The sequence below is a fragment of the Camellia sinensis genome, chromosome 7 (assembly GCF_055761805.1).
Source record: "Camellia sinensis isolate YWXY chromosome 7, ASM5576180v1, whole genome shotgun sequence".
Lineage (NCBI taxonomy): Eukaryota > Viridiplantae > Streptophyta > Magnoliopsida > Ericales > Theaceae > Camellia > Camellia sinensis.
In genome coordinates this window covers 835,131-850,819 of record NC_138967.1, presented here as the reverse complement: position 1 = coordinate 850,819, position 15,689 = coordinate 835,131, and the positions used below count along the sequence as shown (strand labels likewise).

The 15,689-nt window shown below is 39.1% G+C and overlaps 1 protein-coding gene across 1 annotated transcript; it reads left to right on the top strand.

Annotated features, from left to right (window-relative positions):
- Positions 1-2,564: 2,564 nt before the first annotated feature.
- Positions 2,565-4,483, top strand: LOC114320910 (putative pectinesterase/pectinesterase inhibitor 28). Its single transcript, XM_028267997.2, has 2 exons — positions 2,565-3,692; positions 3,786-4,483. The coding sequence occupies exons 1-2, from the start codon at positions 2,669-2,671 to the stop codon at positions 4,481-4,483; spliced, it is 1,722 nt and encodes a 573-aa protein (XP_028123798.1). The 5' UTR covers positions 2,565-2,668.
- The last annotated feature ends 11,206 nt before the right edge of the window (positions 4,484-15,689 follow it).

The window sequence follows — 15,689 nt, the reverse complement described above, 5'->3', positions numbered from 1 at the left end:
GGCTCGGCTCACGGCTCGGCTAGCGGCTCAGCGCGCGGCTCGGCTCGCGGCTCAGCGCGCGGCTCGGCTCGCGGCTCGGCTCGCGGCTCAGCGCACGGCGCGCGTGCGTGGCGCGGAGGGCGCGCGCGTGACTGCGCCGCTGACGCGCGCGTGAGAGCGCGTGCAAGCGCGTCGGGTGAGCAGCTGGCGCGTGGAGGCGCGTGGCTGCGCGTGGAGGCGCGTGGAAACGGCCCACGGCGTCAGGTGGCGCGTGCAGGCCACGCGCCGCCTTCCAGGGTGTTTTCTGGTCCGATTTTTGTACTGCCGGACTCCTTTTTTCAAAATAAAACTATTTATGATATGAAAAAAGACATTAAAGAACATAAAAAAAAATATTTTTATGCTCCTAATCTGAAAAAAAAAAATTTCTACAAATATTCATGTGTATAATATATACATATACATATAAAAGTATACACATGAGGAAAACACGAAAATATCCATTAACAGGCTCTGATACCAATGTAAACTGAAAAAACACAGATTATGCAGCGGATTAAAATGATCAGATCATACCTTCTTGATGATAGAACCTTCTTGGATAAATCACGTGCTTCCAGGAAACTTCTTGATGAACCAACCCAGCAGTGGAGTGATATCACAGATTGAATATCACCCACACTAACCACAGTGTCAAAGACTTGATCGTTGTGTTTTTGGGAGAGAGTCAGAATGTGGGTAGAAAAACAGACTACGTTATTTTTCCTTTTTCTCAGATTACCCATAACCATATCAGATATTTAATATATTATTATATCTATCTATATCAGTTCAAACTGATAACGTCTGTTTCAAGAGTGGTTATCCTAAATAGGTTTGATTTCAAAATCAAAACCTATTTGGATAAGGATCAAATGTTAAATTTAAATAGTCATGCCACATGGGCGCCCATTACTAACAATAAATAATACTAAAACTTTAATTATTCTTCTGCACTTGTATGTTGTAAGCTGCTCGTTACTTGCTTACAACATTCACACAAGAAACCTGTATAAGTTTCTTGCTTTAAGGCTTGTGTGTGTGAATCAGATGAGTCCCTTTCCAAACCAGAGAAATTCCAGGAGCCTTTAATATTATTAAATAAACCATATGCTAATAATTTTATTGCCTTCACCAAACAACCATTGTTTGAAGACAATTTCTACTGAGATGTTTCCTTAGAAAGCATATAAGAAAAAGAACAAACAGAGCTCTGAAGTAATGAATTCAGCTGAAAATAATTTCCACGTTTGAGAAGTATGGGTAATCCCCATATTAGCACAAACACAAAATATGATTCAAGGCTACTTCAAATGTATTCAAATATTCCTACTCGGATAAAAGTATAAAACTATAAATACAAATTACCCATCAAAATAACAACTATGAACACCAATCTATGAGTTCCAACACCAATTCCAAATTGTAAATACAAGCCATAAGTTACATCAACATTATCAACATTAACAAAACACACATTCCAGCCCAATTTCAGCAACATTTTTCCGCAACATGAACAACAATCAGCAACATTTTTCAGGAGCTTCTCGCCGGTGTTTCAAAACGTCGGGAGTGGGTGGCCGGTGAAGATGGGTTCAGTGGAGGAGAAGGGGGTTAATTGAGAGTGAGTATATCTGCTCTGTATAAGTTGTATATAGCTTTGGGCAGAAAAACCAAATTCAATTTGTTTTAATTTTTTGATTTTTGATTTTTTTTTATAGCCGTTGGATCTGGACTAGCTGATCTCAGCTGTTGTCAGTAGGAAGCCAAGGAGATGCTTCAAGGAGAGAATCTCAACTCGTTGAGAATGCAATGGGTATAGGTTGTGGAATAGTTGAGAATATAATGGACAAATTTATTATTTTGTTTTTATATATAAGGTACATGTTTGAATGATTGAAAATAAAATAAATACCGGATGTGGAATATATTATTTGAGTGGTGCTACATATATTGTTTTTTCTTTTTTTTTTATATTGGTTGATACATTTGCTCTCAAACTACCAGGTGGCATAGAAGCCATACCAAACTTACTCAACATAATAAATATACATGTAACAGGATAAATGAAGTTGGAAGTATGATATGCATATATGGCATGTACTTGAGATTTAAAAAGCATCGCATTTTCTTTTCTGTTATTTTTTTCAAGAAGAAATTCGCTAATATTAGACGAAGCCCACCACGAATGAGTTACGTTGGAGATCATTTCGGAAGAACATTGGAGAGGATTTAGTACTAGCTGTCATTTTTTCTTTTAACTGTCCTTTTTTCTCAATCTTTTCTTGGTCTTGGAAGACTATTGTCCCAAGCCACATGACCAAACCACCACCTAAACTTAACAAAGTCCATTTTCATCCAGAGAAAGACTAAAAACAACCGGAAAAACTTAATCACCCATCCATTCCTATAAACAAGGACTGGTGACTTACCCTTATTTAGAACAACCCACGTTTATAAGAACTCAGGCCTGATTTGAAGCTAAAACAGATTCTCTCTATATCCCCCAATGCGTCGGGAATTATTCTATATAATTACCAGTTTCAAAACCGACCACCTTTAACCCCACACAAAAAAAAAAACAAAAAACAAAAAACAAGAAACAAAGAAACAAACTGGGGACAGAGCAAAATCAAACTAAGATTGAAAGATGAAAGGGGGCAAGTTTATGATCCTAGGAGTATCCGGTATCCTTGTTGTAGCGGTGCTCATTGGTCTTATTACTGGTATAAACAACAATAAGAAATCATCGTCCGATTCTTCTGGTGATGATGTATTGTCAACAACGTCCAAGGCTGTTGCCGCCATTTGTTCCCCGACTGACTACAAACAAGAATGCGTAAATAGCCTTCAGTCAGTTGCCAACAATCAAAGCGCCACCCCGAAAGACTTCATGCAGGCAGCCATCCAATTCGCCATCCATGAGATGAAAGCAGCATTGGATAACACTTCAAACATTGGGAAAGCAGCCCCCGATTCTTATCACAAAATGGCTTTTGAGGATTGCCAAGAACTGTTGCAAGATGCTATCCAGGAGCTTCAAGCCTCCTTTTCAATGGTGGGCGACAGCGAGTTGCACACTGTCAACGACAGAGAGGCTGAGCTCAAGAACTGGTTAAGCGCTGTGCTTTCATACCAGCAAACATGCATGGATGGAATCGAAAAACCAGATTTGAAGCAACAAGTGTCGGATGGGCTTCTGAACGCCACACAGCTCACTGACAATGCACTGGCCATTGTTTCAGCCATCTCTCAAATTTTGACAGCATTCAATATCCCAGTGAACACGAGTGCAAGCTCTAGACGTCTTATGGAGGCATCTGAAACCGAAGCTGAAGCTGAAGCTGAAGGAGGAGGGGGTTACCCTGATTGGGTTTCAGCTGGAGACCGAAAGCTACTAGCAACCAACAATGCGCAGTTGAAGCCTAATGCAGTGGTGGCCAAGGATGGGAGTGGACAATATAAAACCATTGCTGCTGCTCTTGCCGCGTACCCAAAGAACAACAAGGGCAGATACATTATCTACGTGAAGGCGGGGATTTATGACGAATATATTACCGTTAATAACGACCAAGTCAACATCTTCATGTATGGAGATGGACCCCGAAAGACTATGGTCACTGGTAAAAAAAGCAATACTGGAGGCTACCCAACCTTCAGGACTGCCTCCTTTAGTGAGTCGTCCCCGTCATCATCATCATCTTTTTTCTCTTTCTCATCTCTCCCCCCTGCCTAAATTGTAATCTTTTAATTAATTAATTGCGCAGGTGTAATGGGAAATGGGTTCGTAGGCAAGTCAATGGGATTTCAAAACCAAGCTGGCCCTGAAGGACATCAGGCGGTGGCTCTCCGAGTCCAGTCTGATATGGCTGCCTTCTACAACTGCAGAATGGATGGGTACCAAGACACATTGTACGTCCAAACACATCGCCAATTCTATCGCAACTGCGTCATCTCTGGTACCGTAGATTTCATCTTTGGAGATTCCTCTACAATCATCCAGAACTCTCTCATCATCGTAAGGAAGCCCATGGACAACCAGCAAAACACGGTGACTGCTCACGGAAGAACAAGTGCAAAAGAGCCCACTGGTCTAGTCATCCAAAACTGCCGGATTGTCCCCGAAGACAAGCTCTTCCCTCTAAGATTCAAAATTCCAAGCTACTTGGGCCGGCCATGGAAGGAGTACTCGAGAACTGTCGTCATGGAATCAACATTGGGAGATTTTATCCAACCAGCAGGATGGATGCCTTGGGCCGGGAACTTTGCTCTCAACACCTTGTATTACGCTGAGTATGCAAACCGAGGCCCTGGTGCTAATACGGCCAAGAGGGTCAACTGGAAAGGTTTCAAGGTGATCACAAACAAAAACGAGGCTATGCAATTCACAGTCGCTCCATTTATCCAAGGACAACAGTGGCTGCCAGCAACCGGTTCACCATTCTTCGTTGGCATGAAAAAGTAATCATTAAATTACACACTACTTATTGAATACAAACCAAACATTATAATGCTACTATTCGTCCTCCATGATGAGTACGTAGTACGTACATACATGAAGAATTAAACAACTCCAATTTTTAACATAGAAACACTCATATTTTTTCTTTTTTATATGAAGGGGGATATGAGAGGATGGCATCCAATCGCCGTCCCCACCTTAATTATAATGGAAGTTGTGACTCTGTGTATGCTATCCTATCCTACTGGACACTAGTCCATGTAATTTTTCCCAAGATTAATGCAATATATGATTTTTTTTGTTTTCTTCCATCTTTTTCCAATATTAACGTTGCCCGAAATATACTGGGTTGAAAATACATAGCATAATGAATTCATAAACTGCAAAAGCATACAATACACAAATAAAACTTTTAATACAAAATTCCATACCGAACGATGTGCCCTTCTACTGTCTTTCTTATTTCAAGCAAAAATAAAATAAAATAAAATCCATCATTGTAGTTCAAAGGGAACCTTGAATACGCCATTTGTTTTTTGGTAACGAAATTGGGACTACGTCATTAACGGAATGCATAATGACTATAGTTTTTATAGAGGCAGCTTAATTAACATAAACAAGCTCAAAGCTTATAGATGCAATTCAAACTTCCAAGTTTTACTCATAACATACACATAGAGCAAAAGTTTAGACTCCACTGAACAGCATTCCTATTAAATATTGTTTGAAGAATTAACACATCTATGGCATTCATAGAACCCAACGAGCACACAGTGACTCAAACAATGGCAGAGACCCAACAAATTCAATTATATGAGTGATCTCATCCAACCGGTAGTCAGCACTTGTTATTGCTCTATGCAACATCAAGGAAACGCATCATAAATTTGCAAATATTTTTCTCAATATTCGAGTTAAGGGTCTGTGTTTTTTTTGTTTTGTTTTGTTTTTGTCAAAAAAGATTAAGTCTGCTCACATATCACTGGGGAAAAAGGGACTGGACAGCAAGACAACAATCAAATAAGCAAAACCACACAACCACATGAAAAAAGGAGAAGAAAAAAACAATTTGGCAATTGGAGAAAGACAAGAAAGCACAAACATATTAGAGGAAGACAAAATCAGTTAGCGAAGAACAAAATGGACCACTACACATTCATCCAGTCAACTGATCTTCCCGACTATGACCTCTTCGGGTGATTTTGCTAAATACAAGCCATTGGTCTCCTTCCCTCCTTGTACTCTAGGAATTTGAGAGTGAATAGTAGTTACTCTTGACAGATAAACCATTGTTAGGACTATGAGACACCAGAAATCAATCATACACAGAAAAGAAGACAAGAATTTTACGTGGTTCGACAATAGTCTACGTCCACGGGAGAAATATCCACTATAGAAATTCCCAGAGGGAGTTAACTCACTCTTGTTGGATTTATTTTCTAGTGTGGCCCAATAGCCTACATATTTTACATGTTTTATTTTATTTGGACTCCACAATTAGATAAAGCCAATATTTGAGATAAAGTTCAGTAATTAGAATTTTAATATAATTACTCTTCTAAGATAAGAAGGAAACCTTGATGGATTAAGAATTCTTCTGATAGAATTTATCTGGCCCTCTTTTCTCCTCTATATAAGATGGGTGACTCTCCTTCTTTTGATAGTATTCCATCACTATAAGTTTTATAGTCATCCTAATTAAGAGAGACAGAGAGAAGAAGGTGAGCCAAGAATTCAAGATTCAACTATTAGGGGTATTTTCTCAACTTCTCTAATTCAATGGCTGACAAAGGTATGTTCGTTTTATTCTTGAGTTATATTGAATTCAAGATCCTGTTAAGTTTAATTCCGTATTATTATTGGTTACATGTATTATTAAATCTTACATGTGGTATCAGAGCTTTAGTTTGTGAATCAATACACCTTGGAATAATAATATATTTATGAATATTGTTATTATATCATAATTATAATTATTCATAAAAACATACTTTTGTTTATAAGGTTTGAACTCTTTTGGCATGTGATGTGCACTCCACTAAGTATGCACATCATGGGCTCCCTCACTCACAAGACAACATGATCTGTTAGGGCCTAACCTAAATAAGAGCACAGTCCACTCACTTTGTTTTGTGATTTGTTAGGTGTAGACTTTTATGTAATTCTTTATGTTGTTCATATGCATGTTTTGATTTAGTATCAATTTTAGTGATAATAATTTTTATAATCATCATAATATGATAGTAAATTGCGTGTATTGCCTGCCGTTATGATAAAGTACATAGATTAAAAGTAATTTTATAATTTGTTGAATCATTCGGTCTATTAAATAATTATGATTTTACCTCATCTGATTATATGCACTTATTGTTGATATTTATATATTTTCATGATTTAAATTTGATATCATGATATAATTTTATGACATTGAATATTAAATATTGGAGTGGTTAATTCATATTAGGTGTAATTCTTATTGACCATTATATGAGATATTATTGTTATATTACATAATTTGATATATAAATATTCATGTTAGTCAAAAGTTATTATTATTATTATATTGGTAATTGCAATCACATAAAAGAAATTCTAGAAATCATTAAATAGTGATTGAATTAATGATAATTAAATAACTCAAATTAATGAATAGAGAATATTGTTGGTTAGTTCCGTATTCATAGGGTTTACTAATTTAGTAGCTGCCAAAGTGGCCTAGATTTGTAAAACTTATGAATATAGAACTACATAAAAGAATTGTTAAAAGAGTAACATTAAGGTCGATAATATTCTCAATTGCAGTTATAATTAGGAGATTGAGACTAGCCCAAAGGAGAGTCACTTTCAAATAATTATAAACTGAGTAGGATAATGTAACTTATATAATTTGACAGATTAAAATTGAATACCCAAATGTAACATGACTAGCTGAAAAATTGCATAAATTACTTTAGACCTACATAAGTGATTCTTGACGAGTGGACAATAGATATACCTAAGTTTTGCCCAAAGGAATACTTATGTGATATCAATAGTTTATCATAATTCTCAAAGCTTTAATATGTATATTGTTTATGCCTTTTTCCGTGTTACTTATGAGATATTGTGTTAATATCTCTTAAGATCTGTCAAAAAGATAGCTTGCTATCTAAGGTGGTTAGACTTAGAAGGGAGACTATATTGACTCCTTCGACCTTCCTGGGATCTTACTTGGTTATTGACCAAATGACTCTTTAGTAACATTACCCTAATGCTTAAAGTAAAATTTGGTTAAAGGCTGTTGAAGATCAACAAGCCACTTGCTGGCACTATTATGGTTGAATCAACAACAATGAAATATAATGGCCACCTAGGAGTTTAGGATCACATCCTCAATATGGTGACAAAGTTGCAAAACTTAAAACTTTAGGGATGCAAGTTGATGAAACTTTCCTCATGCAGTTTATTCTCAACTCACTTCTATCATAGTTCGGTGCATTCAAAATTCACTATAACACCAATAAAGATAAGTGAAGTTTGAATGAGCAGACTAATATGTGTGTTCAGGAGGAAGTGAGGTTGAGGGAAAAAGGATGCCAAAACTGTATTGGCTATAACTCATGGAGTTATAAAGAAAAAGATGGGTAAATTTGTAAAATCAAAGAGTATCTTCTAATACTTGGTGGATTGACTCTGGGGCCACGATTCACATTACAAATGACATGCAGGGATACCTCTTAACCAGGAAACCGAAGGAAAGTGAAAGATTTGTCTATATGGGGAACCGTCTCAAAGTTGAAGTCGTAGCTGTAGGAACCTACCGACTGATCTTAGAGACGGGTTCATCGGATGGATCTAGAAGACACTTTTTATGTTCCTTCAATTTCTAGGAATTTAGTTTCGTTATCCAAATTAGATCGTGTTGGATATTCAATTTTATTTAGTTGTGGAAAACTCAATTTAATGTTTAATTCAATAATGATTGGTTCTGGTAATTTATGTGATGGATTATATAAAATTACCTTAAATCATGAGTTTACACAATCATTAGTAACTCTGCATTCGAATATTGGTTTAAAACGTGGTCTAATTAATGAAAAATCCTCAATCTTGTGGCATAGATGATTGGGGCATATCTCTAGAAATAGAATTAAAAAATTGGTGAAGAATGGGATTTTGGAAAACCTAGACTTCACTGATTTTGAGATATGTGTGGATTGCATTAAAGGAAAGCAAACCAAACACACTAAGAAAGGTGCCACAAGAAGTAATGAGCTTCTTGAGATAATTCATACAGACATTTGCGGGCCACTCAACATCCCATGTCTTAGTGGTGAAAAATATTTTATCACATTTATAGATGACTTCTCACGTTATGGATATGTGTATCTAATTCATGAAAAGTCTCAGGCTGTTGACATCCTTGAGGTGTACATAACTGAAGTCGAGAGACAATTAGATAGAAAGGTTAAAATAGTGAGATCAGACTGGGGTGATGAGTATTATGGTAAATATAATGAGTCAGGACAAAATCCTGGCCCATTTGCCAAATTCTTAAAAAAGAAAGGCATTTGTGCTCAATATACAATGCCTGGTACGCCACAGCAACATGGAGTTGCTGAAAGGCGTAATCGTACACTTAAAGATATGGTTAGGAGTATGTTAAGTTACTCAATTGTACCTATTTCATTGTGGGGTGAAGCTTTAAAAATTGCAATGTATATCTTAAATAGGGTTCCTAGTAAAGCAGTCCCAACAACTCCTTTTGAGTTGTGGACTGGTAGGAAACCTAGTTTGAGACACTTACATATTTGGGGTTGTCTAGAAAAGGCAAGAATCTTTAACCCACAAGAGAAAAGTTGGACTCAAGAACAATATCTAGATATTTCATTGGTTATCCAGACAAATCTAAAGGGTACAAATTTTATTGTCCTAATCACAGTACGAGGATAATGGAGACTGGTAATGCTAGATTCCTAGAGAATGGTGAAATTAGTGGGAGTGAGAAAACACAAGTGGTGAATTTTGAGGAAATTAGGGTAGATGTGCCAACATTTGACCCTTATCGAAAAACTGTTGTTCCTCAGACTGTTCCACAAGCTGAGGGAAACGAACAACATAATGAAAATCCTTCACCACCTCATGTTTCACCACTTCATGAAGATACCACCATTGAAAATATTATAGAACCACCACAACCGGCAGTTCTGAGAAGATCTCAAAGGGAAAGAAAGCCTGCCATTTCAGATAATTACATGGTGTATCTACAGGAATCTGATTTTGATATTGGGATTAACAAAGATCCAGTCTCATTTTCACAAGCCATGAATAGTGATGATTCTTCTAAATAGGTCTTCAAGACCAAGCGTGACGCAAAAGCAATATCGAACGATTTAAAGCTAGACTTGATGCCAAGGGTTTTACTCAAAAAGAAGGCATAGACTATACAGAGACCTTCTCTCCAGTATCTAAGAAGGACTCGCTTAGAATCATCCTAGCATTGGTAGCTCATTATGACTTAGAGTTGCATCAAATGGATGTGAAAACTGCTTTTCTAAATGGGAATTTGGATGAAGAAATTTATATGGAGTAGCTAGAAGGATTTGCAAAGAAAGGTAAAGAATATTTAGCTTGCAAATTAAAGAAATCCATATATGGCCTTAAACAAGCTTCCAGGCAATGGTATTTAAGGTTTAATAATACCATTACCTCTTTCGGATTTAAGGAAAATGCGGTTGATCAGTGCATATATCTGAAGGTTAGTGGGAGTAAGTTCATTATTTTAGTGCTATATACGGATGACATTTTGTTAGCTAGTAATGACCTTGGCTTATTGTATGAAACCAAGGAATATCTATCTAAGAACTTTAAAATGGTCGATATGGGTGAGGCAAACTATGTTATTGGCATAGAGATCTTTAGGGATCGATCTCGAGGATTGCTAGGACTATCCCAAAAGGATATATTGATCGTGTTTTGGAGAGATTCAATATGCAGTTTTTGTTCAGCCGGTGATGCACCCATCACGAAGGGTGATAAATTAAGTGAAAAACAGTGTCCAAGGAATGACTTGGAAAGAAAACAAATGAAGGACATTACATATGCTTTGAGGCTACAAATCATGCTTTATGGTTGTGAAATTTCATCTCAAGACTTGGTGTTGTTGACTCAATTGCCAGGCCGCTAAAGATATATTGTGACAATACCGCAGCAATTTTCTTCTCTAAGAATGGAAAGTACTCTAGTGGTTTCAAACACATGTGTAGACACCCCATTTTTGACCGACCTTAAGACTTAGACGTCACCAGTTGAGCGCTCGGTGATGTTGCATTTTGTGCTTGATCTGAGGTTTCAGAGTCTCGGTTGAGAGCTTTGCCTTCGGACTTTGAGGCTCTTTTGTGCTTTGCCTCGGTTTGCGAACCAGGTCCTGTTTTCTATGTTTTCTCTTCCCGAAGAGAGGGAGAGGTCTTATAGACCATCTCTCAATGGCCGTAGGCTACGTTTTGTGGTCGTAGGCCGTTTTTCCCATTTGGAGCCCGGTTTTCGATTTTCAGAGCTGTCGGCCGTATGCCTCGGTTCGGGACCGCTTAACTACCTCCGTTGGCTCCGATTTTTGGCACATGCCTTATTTTCTCCATTTAGAGAGACACTGTGGCCCGGGAGACCACCTTCGTGGTCATACGCCACTTCCGGTGACTAACAGCCTACTTTCGGGGCCCTGAACCGTGCGTTTTGGCCCCCGAACCTTCGTTTTGCATCCGTTTTGGTCCATTTTTTGTGGAGACCCTATTTTCATTATTGAGAAAGTGGTAGGATGGTGGCCGGCCACCTTTTCTCCTAAAAAACCAGTTTTCTCATTTTCTCTCTCCAAAAGTCGGTTTTCTGACAGAAAGCTGATTTTTCTCACTTTTAAGCCACATTTTCTGGCTTTTCATACCGCCATTGTGATCTACTCATCTGGGAGGCCGCCAATATGGTAGGCCGACCAGTTTTCTCTTCTTGACCCTTTTGAACCTTGCCTAAAAGCTAGCTTTTCTCTCTCTTGGGTCACATTTTATGGTTTTTCTCTACATAGCTGTGTTGCACTCATCTGGGAGGCCACCTTTCTGGGGTGGCCGGCTAGAAATTATTCTTGAAACTTTTGACCCCTAGTCGGCCAACTACTTGAACTGGCCGGCCTGCTTCTTGCTTTTTGCTTTTTCTGAGTGTAGTCCAGTTATGCCAGCTGGATGCCATTTGGTGCATCCTCCATACATGTGTATGGAGGATACTTGGGGACCTTTTTGGATATTTTGGAGCCTCCTCTATAAAGGAGTGGCTTGGCTTCATGTTGAAGGGTTGAACATTTTTGCTTAAGGCATATAACCTCCCTCCTCCATTGTCACTATTCCAAGCTCCAAAACCCTAATTTTCTTGGTCCATTTGCACTACAACCTTTAGCACCACACCTCCATCATCCATTCCAGCACCTTGAAAGTCATTTACAGAGGTTAAATGCTCACCAACTTGGTCAAAAAGCTGCTGGAGGTCGGCTCTTCAAGGGTAAGTGTCTATTTCCCTTAAACTTGCATTTTTTTGCTTCATTACTTAGCTTCACTTGCAAGTATTTCTGGGCTTTGTCATAAACTAGAAAGTGTCATATTTTGAGCTCCCCTTCAACTTTGTTTAGGGTACTTTGCTGTTTGAGGTCATCTGCTTCCCCTTACCCTCTATCTCTCTTTTAGGGCTATTTTTGCATCATACTTTAGCCTTATTTGTGAACATTTTCGAGATTTGTTATAAACTGGAAAAAGCCTTGTTTTGACCTCCTCTTTAAGTTTTCTTAAGGTCAATTTTCTTTTTGGAGTCATCTCCTACCTTGCATGCTTCATTCCTTCATATTTAGGGCTATGCATTAGAGCATTTGCATTGGACTTGTTTAGGCCTCTTAGCCACTGAAATCCAGGGGATTTTCAGTGGCTTTGATGAGGTTTTGAGTTTTGAAATCATAGAGGGGTGACCCTCTCACCCCTCATTTTCTATACTAGCATCATTGGCTTTCCAAAGGGGGTCTATTTTGCATGCATTAAAGTCACTTTTTGGGCACAATTTTGTGGGTTTTAAGGTCTGCCTTAGGTCTGACCAGGGCCCTTTTGATCATATTTTATGTCTATAGTGCATGTGTAGAACAATTCCATTCAAGGCCTTTTGAGGGGGCCTTTCATCGTATGTTTCCTTAACTGATTTCAGGGCCAATTTTGTGAGTTTTAGGGCTGTCATAACTCATTTCCAGAGTTGGTTTGGTCATGCTAAGTGTCTATCTTATATGTGCTTAACAACCCCTTGAATGGCCTTTCAAAGAAGCCCCTCATTTTTGCATGCATTGGCTGCATTTCAGTGATTATTTGGGCATATTTTGGCATGTTTTATTCACTGTTTTTGGCTGGTTTGATGAGTTCTCATTTTCTTCATATACATACCATGTAAACCATGCTTGCTAGCCAATGTTGCAGGCTATTTTAGTCCATCATGTTAGCATCTTTTGGCCATGCTCTAAACTAGAAATGTGCATCTTTTGGGACTGCCTTAGCTCTGTCTTTTAACTTCATGATCAAATAATGCTTGATTTGTATACTTATGGTTCAATGCATGTGCCTAGTATTGAGTTTCGGGGCTTATTCTTTGCATCGGGTGCTATATTTCCATGTTTCGGGATCATTTAGCATCATATTTTAGTACAGGAAATTACATGTTCATAGGCCATCTTTCATCCCTAGAGTGGCATTTGATGCCTTAGGTTCGGTCCTCGGTATGCGTGCATGTGTGCACGTATTTCGGTTGTCTCTTTTTCATCCAATGGCCACTGATGTGAGTGTGGCTGAGGTCCACTCATGTTGGTGTAAGTCCATTATGCATTGTGTGTGCCTTTTCAATTCATAGCATTGCGTATGCTAGGTTGCCTGTTAGAGCTTTGTGTATGCCATGTTACATCGAGCACTGTGTATGCCATTTCATAGCATTGCGTATGCTAGGTTGTATGTTAGTCGCATTGTGTATGCCATCTCATTTGCATTGTGTTTGGGATAGGAATTAGCCCAAGCACGGGAAACGAGAGATGTTTCGTACTCAGAGTGACGGAACGTGTCTCAATTCCTTATCGCTGACACTCCGGATTACCCATAATGGAGTTTAGGTCTTGTTGTGTTTTCATGTGCATTCATTTCACATTGAGTCATGCAATTCGACTCCTCGGCCATTATGCATCGATATGCGTGATTAGTGGCACGAGGATCGAGACATGCATACATATGTAAAAATACTTTGCCATGCCCCTTTCTTGCTCTCTGTTGCAGCAAACAAGAAATTAGCAGCCTTCTAGAGCTTCGCACAACATCCTGGGATTAATTGCAAACAGAGGCAAACCAGGGCATCGCAAGGAATTTCCTGACAAAGGCAACCCGAGCATGCATCATTTGTCATCCAAAACAGAGCTGAGACGGTCCATGGATTTGCATGCCAATTTATCTGCTTTCCTAGATTAATTTGTTAATTAATTAGGATTTTGTATTTATTCAGACTGTACTATTCATTCGGACTGTATTATTTATTCAGACCCTCCGAGCGAGGGCACAATTGTAATAAGTGTGCGTGCGTGTGATGTATGTCTTCCAACCCCACGTCTTTCTCCCTTTTATTTACATGCTTATGATGGTTAGATTAGGGCACGTTTCAATTAGCATACTTATGCTTGCATGTTTGCATCATTCATCTGTCTTGCATGCTCCGGGCTTGGCGCATCACACTAACTGCATTTGTATTTCAATTCCAAGTTGAATACTTGTTAGTTGTAGCATTTCATATGCCATCTTTAGAATAGTTGAGCCTATCTTAGTTGCATTTTGCATGTGTTGCATTAGGCATTTCTGTATAGTTAGGATCATGCATGGATTTCTAACATAGCTTCTATTTTGGCTTGGAGTACTCGGTAAGTTTCATGCTTTAGCATACTTGCATGCGTGTGAGTGACTGCCATGATAGCATGCTTACCATGAGGCTATTTGCTTATATGATATACCTGCCTGAATTCCTGTAGGTGAAGGTTGGGTTATTTGGATTGGAACAATTCATCAATTGTGAGTTTTAAGCCCACTAGATAGTGGCAAATCACATTGTTTTCTAAGCCCACCCGAGGGTGGCAAATCCACATTTTAGCCTACTTGCGAGTAGCAAACCGCTTTAAAAAAAAACAAACATGAGATGTGTCGTTCCAATTCAGGCGATCCGGTCTATATTTGTATGTTGTGCGTACCACATAGTAAATCTAGGCTAATAACCGGAATAAGAACGCATAATATTTTCAAAACTAGATATCATGGTTAGTAGAGGCCGATCTTTGATCGGGTAAGCGGGGGTGCTCACGAAGTGACCTTCCCCAATCGTACCCAAGTTCCCGAGCCGAGGCAACTTTGGTGATGACGGACACGTGGCCTTAGGCAACGAGTCAGGGTTTCCTAAATTTCCCAAAATAAAATATTTAGGTGGCGACTCTGTATTTGGCAAAGCAGTCCATGTTTGGCACATCTTTCTAAAAAATCAGTTTTCCAAAACGATTTGCCGGATTTGGACTCTTTGATGATTCGTCGGTCTTGCATTGCACTCCGCGAGATTAGATACAGGACCGTGACTTTGAGTCCTGAACTGTGGTGAGCCCAAATGAACAAAACGGGGGGGATTTCCCTCCCGGGACGTTCAGGGACATCTACAGTTTCTGGCGACTCTACTGGGGATTTAGAGAACTTGACTCGAACTCATGATATCTTGTTTTGATTACACTTATGTGTTTTTTTGCATTGCATTTGCATTGGTGCGCCTAGGACACTGTGTTTGCCGTATGCTATTCCTGAACGGTTTGTCGGAGGCTCGCTTTGAGAAGCGTGCCATAAGGCTGACCAGTTGCGGGCTCTGTCACGACGGGAACACAAACCCCAGTTTTACCGGGCACCCTTTTTGACCATTCGACCTAGTGCATATTCGGAATCCATAGTGACCATGCCAAACTAGGACAGGTTGCTTACCAATTTATAGGTTGTTTGAAACCGCTGCGTGCGTAGTGAAACCTTAGCTCCTGACAAGATAGGACAGCGAAACCCTACCCCTCCATAGGGGTGTTTTGGCTCTTACTTGCTTGATACGTGCTGTTAGAGTGTGTCTCTACAGGTTGTATGTGTCAGTTTGCAAGTCTGGGTATCAG